Genomic DNA, 10,744 nt, shown 5'->3' on the forward strand with positions numbered 1-10,744 from the left:
AACATTTCCTGAAACGTAATTTAGCATTTCTTTTTTTCTTTTTAATGTACAAATTTCTACAAGGGAAATTGCAAGTAATCTGACTAAACTACTGAGCCAAGAACTCAACATCATTTCTCTTGATTCTACATGTGTTCAGTCAAATCAATTGCAAATCAAACTTATACCTTCTTTATATACGGATACACCTTCTTTATAACCTGCCTTAATCTAAGTGCTTCTTTTTCCTGCAGACCAGCTAGCGCAGGCCAGATCATCTCAACTATGCCAACTTCCAACCCCCTCCATTCCCTAAGAAATAAACTTACTGGGATTTTTGTGTCTTCCACCATCATTATGTTATAGGGATCTAAACTTATTCCAGACAATAAAATCAATTTGTATTTGGTGTTATTCTACCCTACCTTCAGGAGATGGCACTATACACACTGAGTTGAATAATGAATTTTGGGAGGAAATTCAGGAAAATCCTGTGGATGTCATTTACATCTAGCCTTGTTTCCCTTTTATAGCTTCTTTTAGTTCCCTCAGTAGGCTATTGGCAAAGTCAAAGGACTATACAAAGGGGACAGCTTAAATTGGATTTGTAAATATCAAATTATTCCATATTCACCAAAGCATGAAGCTGCGGCTGGATAGAGTCTGTTTGTGTATGTAGCACTGTCAGCTCACTTAAGGTGGTAGCTATAAGGGCTTCTTGGGGTCCTGGAGTCCCATCTGACTTACAGTCTGTCCCTGTGTTAGAACCACTATCATGCAGTGCAGTCACACTCCCTGGGACAGCAGTCAAGTTTTGATAGTGGCCATTTTCAGAGAAAGACAGCAGCTTCTCTGGTATTTTAGGTGATACATCATATTCTTCATCAGGAAGCTCTGTTTTATGACCTTCATCATTCTTAGATGCTCCTTCCACAATGACAAGAAAGGACTTCCATGGGGTGTTTTTATCATGGATCTGAAAACAAAACAAAGTTTGAACGTACAATAACTGCCCGGCAGGCAAAAACTTGAACCCAGGTATGTGAAGAAAAGCTTTCCTTTCCATCCCACACAAGAATTCCCAAGCTAGTATGGTATACATCAAGGTACTAACCAGTATCCCTGGTGGGTTTCCTTCCTCTCTTTTCCTAAAGCATCAAGCTGACCCAGCAGAGAGTCTGGCCCAGAAAGGGAAGTCTTCCCAGTTTCATCAGGAACAAACCTGAGACTGAACACTCTCTGGGTGTGACCTCTGCCATAACAGATTAAGAATGGCTTTACTTCAGAGACAGGACATAAACCCTTGCAATACTTTTGTGCTAATTTAGGCAAATGAGTTTGTGCTAAAACCAACATGAACTGGAGAGGAAACCCTCTTTCAGGCCTGTCAACATCCTTCACAAGGAACAAGGCTCTAAAGCTACAGGTTCTTACTGAAGTGTGTCGTCGCAGGGTGGACTTGTCAGTAAAGGTTCGCCCACATGCGTTGCACATGAACGGCTTCTCCCCAGTGTGTATTCGATGGTGACGCTGCAGCGCATTGAGCTGCGTGAACTGTTTGCCACACTGGTCACAGCAATACGGCCGCTCGCCTGCAAGAAGGGCACAATATTAAACTGATCACGCAGATAACTCCTAAACTTCACTAAATAAGGCAAGCACAAGCATCTTCAGAAAGCACCAAGATGCTCTCAGAACTCTGTCAGATATGTTTTGACACATCTAGAATAAACAGCTACTTATAGCTTAAGGGCTGAATCCACAGCCTGCATAAATCTTTGCAAGTACTGAAGCCTTCACATTTTTTGTATATATTTTACGTCAGCAACTCAACTGCTGTCTTATCAAAGTATAAATTGCTGTAGTGCTGAATAATGTGGACTTTGAAAGAACAGGAAAAAAAAGGAAAGAGAAAGCATAACTAAGATTTCAAGAGGACTGAAATTTAGAGCGAGCACTAGAAACCAGAGTTCTATTCCTCTATAAGGAACAGGGTAAGAGGATGGTAAAATTGGTATAACTGCCAGGGTTTCACATAGTGAAAACAACTGTTCTCCCCTCCTTCCAACACTGACGCAAACTTATGTGCTTCAGCTGGCACTACTTGGAAGTCAGTGTTATTGCCCTATAACCACTGTTTTCAGTTCAAAAAACAGAGCAGCAGGCAGGAATGAAACAGACTGAAAACTATATCTAGGTGGGAGAGAAGGCAAACATGAAAGGACAAGCAGGTAAAAAAAAAAAAAAAAAAAAAAAACACAGCTCTCTGTACTTCTTTTCTCAGAGATAAAATATAGATTTTAATCACTAATAATCCTCTGATTTCTTATAACATTACACAGAATCACACAGAATCACAGAATGGTTAAGGTTGGAAGGGACCTCCAGAGATATCTAGTCCAACCCCCCTGCTCCAGCAGGGACACCTAGAGCACATGGCACAGGATGGCTAGTAATATCTGCACAGGTCTTGGAAATACTCCATGTCACTTATGTCACTGCTGTGAAAGTAGGCAAAAATATAAGGAGCACCAAGAGAAATACACTGCATCAAGAATAAAAACCTGCACACAAAATAGAGCTAAAGAAACGGAAAATCCTAATTAAAAAATTCCTTGTCTGTGTTACAAAACAGAGATGTATGTCTATAAATCCTGATGTCTTGTTTAAAAAGAAAAAAAAAAAAGAAAAAAAAAAGGCTCCTACCTGTGTGAACTTTAATATGCTGGTAAAGTGAATTTCTCTGTGCAAACGTTCTGAAGCAAACTTCACATTTAAATGGTTTGGATCCAGTATGTATTCTGTTATGGTGTTTCAAGTACTCCTTCGAGGCAAAGCTTTTCCCGCACGTTTCACACATAAAAGGTCTTTCCCCTGCAGCAAGGGCAAAGTGGAAGAGTCAAGCTAGCATTTGAGAATGCTATTAAACATAAGACACAAAAGCTGAAAACTTTGGATACAAATAAACCGCAGGCCAACTTCAAAAAAAGGATCTGAATGGAACACAGTAACAAGGACCTCTGCATAACACACAGAATTTTCGCACAATAAATCCATACAAAATACTCATTCTACAAGGATAACCATAACTATCTAAAAGGACAGCAACGTCTCTACATATTTTGAACAACAGTCCAATGAGATCTTTGAGTCTTCTCCATATACTTGGGCTATTCTGTCTCACTCTCATCCTGAATACAACACTGCACTCCTCTGATGAAAGGCCTCCACTTGAAAAAAAAAAGCAATTTTAGTAAAAAGGTTCTGAAGAAGTCTTCTTACTAAAGAATTTCATTGTAATTTAAAGTTTCCTGCTAGCTGCATTTAGGTACGTATCACGGGCATAATGTGGACGCTTCTACTACAGGTCAATTAGAAATGCAGAAGTACCCAACATGACCGCTATGAATGGCCAACTCAAAACACCAATTTTGACTTCAATGTATACTCTGAAGAAGAAGATGTGCTTTTTGAAAAAACAGTATTTGCAATCAGGATGAGCCAAGAGAACTGTTAAGCACTTCAAGCTTACAGAGAAATTATTCTTCTGTCAGGATTTCAGCTAAAATTTCTACCATCAGTCTTATTTTCGAAAGTACTCAAACAGCTTTAAATTAAAGAGAACATAAATGTAACAACTTGAAGATTTTTTTCACTGCACAGAGTAATATTAAAGAAAAAGAGGATTTTCTAGAAAAATACATCTACTTCATAGTCTAGTGGGATATGGGTACCATGAATGATACTGCGGTTATTTCTCTGAAAACTAATTAATGTTTTTAAGGAAATATTAAGTAATTTTTGATTTTCTTAAAAAATCTAGTAACCTGGATCAGAAAAAAACCCCACCATTTTACTACTAAAAACTGTCAAGAGCTGTCATTTGGATTCTTAAAAAAAAAAAAAAAAAAAGAAAAGAAAAAAAAAGAAAAAAAGCAAAAAGCCTTACCTGTGTGACATCTTTTGTGATAAATAAGCATGTGATTCTGAGTAAACCTGGCACCACATTCATCACAGACAAAAGGTTTTTCACCAGTATGGATTCTGAAACAAGAAAGTTACAATAAAACACCAAGGAAAGTGTCTCTTGTGCAGCACAACGCAAGTTACTTTGTGGCTGTTCTCTAAAAAGGAAACCAGGCATCTCCAGATTCTTTTGTCTTTTAAAAAATAATTTCAACTAGGCCCACTTCTGCATCATGGTTTATGCAACGCTGAGTTTATTTTAATGTGCTGGATAATCAAAGCATATGCAGTTTTTTCTTAAAGCCAGAAAAATGAGTAAAGGTTAGAAAACTTACATGTGAACAGAGGGATTGAAAGAAAAAATTTAACCATCTTAGGATCTTAAATAAAGTAACTATTTTTATATAGTGACATTATCAATAAAATATTCCACACAGAATATGACTGGTGTGTTCCCTGGCCAGATTAGCATGGCATCTCTTCTGCAGGGTTATCAAGTAGAAAATTCTTCAGTGGCTACAGACATTTTTCTTACTTTCACCCCAAGTTTGAGGCGAGATCTCCTAGGGAAGGCTATGTGTTCATCTCCTCTATCAAAAGGTTTCAGCCTATGCAAACTTCAGGAATCTTTCACACAGCGTCACAGACAGACAACATACAGGCCAGATTCATGGTAATACGTCAAGAAAAGGAGCTTAGACATAAAAATACGTATGAAAGATGAGAAATTCTCACCAAAAACAGTCATGATATGCAAGTTAATAATACTGAATATCTAACGCTTAAGAAACAGGCTTAGGAAATATTCCTAGTGGTACACAAGGAAAGAGAACTGTACCCTTAGTTATACCAATAAATTATCTGTAGGAACCACAAAGCAGTCACGTAACCTTAGAAAAGAACACTTGATGAAAAAGATTTCATACAGCTGCATCAGCAATAATACATGAACATTCCAGCTGAAGTTTGCTTCTAGACATGCTTTTTGCCACTGGGAGTAAATCCATTGACTTCAAAAGGGCTAGTGAGGCAAAGCAGTGCTTAATAAACTCTCTGTACCTTACAGGAAATGCAATCTAGGAATATGACACTGCTGCATTCTCTGTTTGGATCTGAGAAATATTAAGTCTGAGATATTGCTTCTATATCTCTCTCTCTACACTTACTTTATGTCTACAGTCCACACTTTGTTTTCAGATCACTGCTTTGGTAGTCAGTACTGCTCAACACCTGACAGGATCAAGCCCTGCATGAATTTTCGCATTCATAAAAGCGTATCTCCCATGAACTTCCAAGATCACGTCTTTGCACTTCCAACTTCAAGCCTCACAGGAGGCTCACAAGTGCTACAATTGAATTCATCAGTTCTGCCATGGCTACCCTCTGTGCTTCCCTCGCCTCCACCAGACAGGTCTGTTTTGAGCCAAATTCCAGTTGTTTTCTATGCTTAGCACACCACATCTGGTGTTCTTGGACCCAATATATGGCCAATTCTTTTCATAATATTTTCATACTTACTTCAATACATTTTTCTACTAAACTTAAGAGATATCAGATGAGCTGAAAACACTACAGACCCATTCCTACGAATCGCTCAGCACAGCAGCCCTTCTCATGTGAACAGTCCCACTGATTCTTAATAGGTCTGTTCCCACGAGATAAGTTAACTTTGCCATTTTACTGTATTAGTAGGATTGTGGCCTGTGCACCTTCACTTTGGCTTAGAGAGAAATACATCAACTCCCTTATTCTAAAAAGGAGGAAAAAAAGTGTCATGGTAAAGATAATACTGAAACATTTCTGGTCAGTGATGTTTTAAATCCCCACTTCATTGGAAGGCTCAAGATGTGTTCTGGGGGATTCTGCTTCTCCCCCCAGAATCTAACAAGTCCAGTTAAATCTGTTCATACCTCATGTGTGTTTTAAGTGCAGAAGGCTGAGAAAATTTAGCCTCACACTCTGTGCACCCATAAGGCTTGTCGCCTGTATGTGTCCTTTCATGAAGCCTCAAGGCAGTTTTGGAGCTCAACCCCTTTCCACATTGTTGGCACTGATGACGCTCCCCACCACCCTCATGAACCTGGAGAATGTGCCTCTTGACGTCCTTCTTCCTCTTGAACTTCTTACCGCAGAGCTCACAAGGGAAGTGGCGCTCGCTGCTGTGGACATGGCGCTGATGGCTTTTTAAGTTGCACCGGTTGGCAAATGTCTGACTGCAGGTTTCACACCGGTAAATGATTTCGGCTGCAATGCCATGGCTGTGTTTTATGTGCTTGAGAAAACTTTTCTCATATAGGAACTCCTTCTCACATGTGCTGCATTTGAAGTTGCTGCCTCGTTTCTTTTTATCCTCCTCAGACTTTTGCAGGTTTTCCTCCGATTCAAAGTTGCCATCACATTCCTCACTTTCTGGTTTAATGTTGTTTTCCACTTGTTCTTCCTCCCTCTCTGCATCACATGTGCTGTGGTCTTGTGGGTATCTGTTGGTATCTTCCACAGTAATCTCTGCATTCTTTTGCTGTTCTCTCAGCCGCCTTGTGTATTTCTTCTTAGGGATTTCTACAAATACTTTCCTGCCAGCCAGCCTCCCACTTGCCCTCCTGATTTTGGCATAGGGAGGCTTCATAATTTCTTTCGTCTTGTCCATTTTCTCTTTTGATTTGGCAGCTGGCATCTCCAGAGCCACTCTATTGCTAGGCCTGCCTACTGGGGAGTCTGGAAGATCCACAGGACAGTCTGCCTGGTCACCTTCTGCCACAGAAGTTGCTTTTGTCTCAAGCAAAATGCTTGGCTGGGAGACACTCTCTTCTTCGGAGCTCTGTGATTCGGAGAAGTTTTGCAACTCTAGCAGCACTGATTCAAGCATCTGCTTCTTTAATTGGAAGCAGGTTTCTGAGAGGTCCAAGCACTTCAGCTTTTCAGCTATTTCCAGCATACGCTGCACTCTGTCTTCCTCCACTTCTACCTTAGCAGTATAGACAAACTCAAGAAATGAAGCAAAATCAGCAACCTGGACCTCATTCAAGAACACATTGGTTCTTGGGCCATCCATGCTCTTCTCATTAAGAAACATCTCCTTGAAAAATTTGCTCGTTGCTGCCAATACAGCTTTGTGAGCGACAAATTCTGCCCTGACACCTTGGTACTCGACACTAACTGTCACATCACAGAGGTGGCCGAGGAGACGCAGCTGATGCATTTCGTTCAGAAGGTTGATAGGAGAGGACTTGGATTCCAGTAAAACTGCATTACCTTCCATCTTTCTTCTCTCTGAAAAAAAAAAAAAACTGTCAGCAACATCACACATTAGCAATTTGCCATGGAAGTAACAAAATGCAAAGATTTTCACAGCCAAAAGTATGTCCAGACTTTTGAGAATGCTTCACTAGACGGCTAGACCCGTAAGGTGCTTGAGCTTAACTGATCACACTCCCAAAGGAGCACTTAAAAAAGGCTGTCTAGAAATGCAGAAAGATTTTCAGAAGTGTCACCTAGCGCGGTAATATTTAACAACGTGCTGTCAGCCATATGATTAAGTTTCTTAGAAGTTAATTTGACTTTAAATCTTCACTGTAGCTTTAGCTAAGGCACTAGAGAGAGACTATCAAGACAAATAGGAAGACAAATGTTCTCATCAAGGCACACGGAATTAAGAAATTATTCTCTAATAAGATGATAAGACAAAGGGAAGAAAAACTGAGAAGCCCAAATAAATGCTTCTTTAGAGAGACATTTGAGATAAGCCTTTTAAATGAGAATTGGATAAAATTCTAAATGTTTCACCTTCAGGAGGATAGGAGAATGCATAATTATATCCTCAGGTTGCAAATCTAAGAAATCACAAGACTCCTCCAAAGTGTCTTTTATTTAGTTTTGTTTTAATTCATCACTCAATGAATGAATAGTATCTAACTTTTTGAATGTCCATTTGTATGCTACAAAGGCTTCATCCTTTTCACTACTCTTCAGATTATGTTGTACTTACAAGCGATATTTTAAGTTATTTCAAATTTCTCACAGCTAAAGTTTTTTTATTATTATTATTTTTTCTTTCTATGTTTGATCCCACAATAACCAATATTTCTGTTCTGTTCTCAAAATATAAACAATATTCTGAGGAAAGTCCACGCAAACTCTTTTTTTGAACATACTCAGTTTTATTGTGTTCACAGGAACTACATCCATTTTGAATATGAAGAATTTATTTCTCCTTTCCAAAAGTTGCCTACAGTCTCTTTTCTTTATACAATCTCTCCTACAGAAGACTTGAAGCCTATAAATATATACATATACATGATACATTAAAAATCTTGTTCAGAAGATTTAAAAAAAAAAAAGTAGCACATGAATGGAACAACGTTTATACTAAAATAACATTAAGGGAACAGTTTTAAGTATGAGAAAGAGATACGAAAAAGTTGATGGCATCAGAAACAACAGATCATTTTTTTACTCTGATACTCAACATTGACTTTTTGATTTGTCGAAATGATTATGGAATAAAACTTGAATTTAAAGCAATCTCACATCCTAATGCAATTTTCTGTTAAAAAGAATTTTGATACAAGATTTATGCGGTAAAATACCCTACTTCATGGTAATTAGTAGTAGTCAAACAAAATGTATGCTTGATGAATTTGATTCTACACTAGTCAAATACTATATGGAGCCCCTGATCTAAAGAGCTTTATAGAAGGAGGGCAGATGAGATACAATGTAAGCAAGAAAGGATTACCCAATGTTGCACGTGAAGAGTCCATTCACCTCTTGCCCATGCTAGCTCAGAGCACAACAAACATGCTAGATTATTATCCGTTTTGGCAAATGAAATCCAATTCCACACTTCCCAGTTCTGACTGGAATTTCATATGACCAGGAATGACACGATTTGACTCCTAACTGAAAATCTGACACTTCTTAAAACGTAATGAAAGAAAAAAGAGTCTAAACTTCATTTCCCTTTCTCTGTATTTACCCAGATATTTTTCCTCCCAATCAAACAACACATTGGCATATGTCTTTTGAGATGAATTAAAACAAGATCAACTCTTTCATTAAAGCATTTAATGATATAATAACTCTTACACTTTTTTTTTCTCAATACTATCTCCTTAAATGATGAGTTAATGTTTATCACATTAACTCATAATATCCATCTATTATTTTTATTTGAACAAACGCAAAAGCTGTGGTCACATAGAGACAACAGGGATCCCTGGTAAGAAACAAGAATCCAAACCACAAACTTCCTAACTCTGCCTAACAAGCTATTAGTCTCAGAGGGTGATAACAGACAAGTGTTAACAGATGCATGATGCCAGTACATTTTTATTAACTACAAAGCAGAGACCTCCTGCCCTTCCCACAGTGGTATTTAAAGCAGCAGAAACCATTGTAGAAACACATCACTTGCACCACTAGACTCATTTTGGAACCTGTTCAAAGAAGAAACAGTAATTCAGCACATCCAGTAAGATATACATTGCAATGCAAAGACTTTTTAACCCTATTCATGCCAGTGGCAAGTGCACTAGTGAGCTGAGCCCTGGAGTGACAGGATCCCACCAACAGAACTGTATTTATTCACCCTAAAGAAAATAAAAAAGACAAGCCCTGAAAACCTGCAAACTGGGCCTGCTTACGCAGACGAGCCTGCAGAACCAGCGTTCACATAACAGTGATCCTTGCTCACCAGCAGTGCTCATCGGCTGTGACCAGCTGAGAAGACACCAATAAATCACGTATAACCAGATCTATAAGCGCTGGTAGCGCCGCTCCCCCCGCACTGGTAGACGAGGCTGCCGCACACGAGGCAGCCTCGGCTACCAGAGACACGGGTACCAGCTCTGGGACAGCGGACGCCGCCCGCGAGGAACCCCGGAGCCCCGGGGGCTGCACGGAGCGCGGCGCCGCCATCCGTGGGTGGAGCATGGCGCCGCCAGCACGCTCCCCGCAGCACCAGCCTCCCTCCCTCCCTCTACCCAGGGCCCCGCCGCAGAGAACCCGCACTCACCGCAACTCCGCGGGCGGCCGCGCCGGGCCGCGCCGCGCCGCGCCGCTCCGCACCACACAGGCAGCGGCCGGAAGCGCCGCTGTCGTAGGGCCGCCCCGCCCGCAGCCCTTGGGAGAAGAGGACGCAGGCGCAGAGCGGCACGGCGGAAATGGCGCGCAGCAGCAGCGCGTTGCCGGGCAACGCGGCGCGGGGTCCTGCTCATGCTGGTTATCCTCGCAGATCAATTTAACTGCCTTAAGAGCAGGGTCCAATTTTCCTGCTTGTGGACATTTGTTTTTCCAGTGTCCCCTTTTCTTGCAGATTGCACACTGATCCAGCTGCGGGGCAGGGCCCTTTAAAAGGAGGTGCTTTTCCCTGTCCTCTTCCTATTCCTGGATTGCTTCCCTTAACCACTCTCACCTCTTGCCCTGCTCCTGCTGAAAATCTTGTCAAGGCTGCAATTAGTCTTCCGTCCTGCCTAGTTTGCCACATTTCCTTCTCCTGCTCCCGATTATTATATGCCTTTCAGGCGACTTCTAGTAGTTTTCCTAAATCTCATGATTCTGCCCCTTCCAATTTTTGAAGTTTTTTCCTTATATCAGGGACTGATTGCCCTATAAAAATAGAAGCCAAGCGAAGAGCCTCCTCTGGGACCGATTGCCCTATAAAAATAGAAGCCAAGTGAACAGACTCCTCTGGTTTCTCAGGATCCAAATTAGTATATTTCCAAGCAGTTGATTTCAGTCATTCCATAAAGGCAGTTTGGGGACTCATTCGGTTCCTGCTTTACCTCATATAATTTTGACC

General features: G+C 40.6%; 1 protein-coding gene across 1 annotated transcript; it reads right to left on the bottom strand.

The window, feature by feature from the left end:
* Positions 1-203: 203 nt before the first annotated feature.
* GZF1 (GDNF inducible zinc finger protein 1) lies at positions 204-10,014 on the bottom strand. The gene is made up of 6 exons (XM_088520558.1): positions 9,965-10,014; positions 5,856-7,232; positions 3,929-4,023; positions 2,686-2,853; positions 1,414-1,571; positions 204-955 (listed from the first exon to the last, which is right to left on the bottom strand). Exons 2-6 carry the CDS (start codon positions 7,202-7,204, stop codon positions 599-601), a joined length of 2,127 nt encoding a protein of 708 aa, XP_088376684.1. The 5' UTR covers positions 7,205-7,232; positions 9,965-10,014; the 3' UTR covers positions 204-598.
* Between the last annotated feature and the right edge of the window lie 730 nt (positions 10,015-10,744).

Source organism: Tinamus guttatus, unplaced genomic scaffold, assembly GCF_059628265.1.
Source record: "Tinamus guttatus ecotype Peru unplaced genomic scaffold, ASM5962826v1 Tinamus_guttatus_pri_ptg000090l, whole genome shotgun sequence".
In the NCBI taxonomy this organism is placed as follows: domain Eukaryota; kingdom Metazoa; phylum Chordata; class Aves; order Tinamiformes; family Tinamidae; genus Tinamus; species Tinamus guttatus.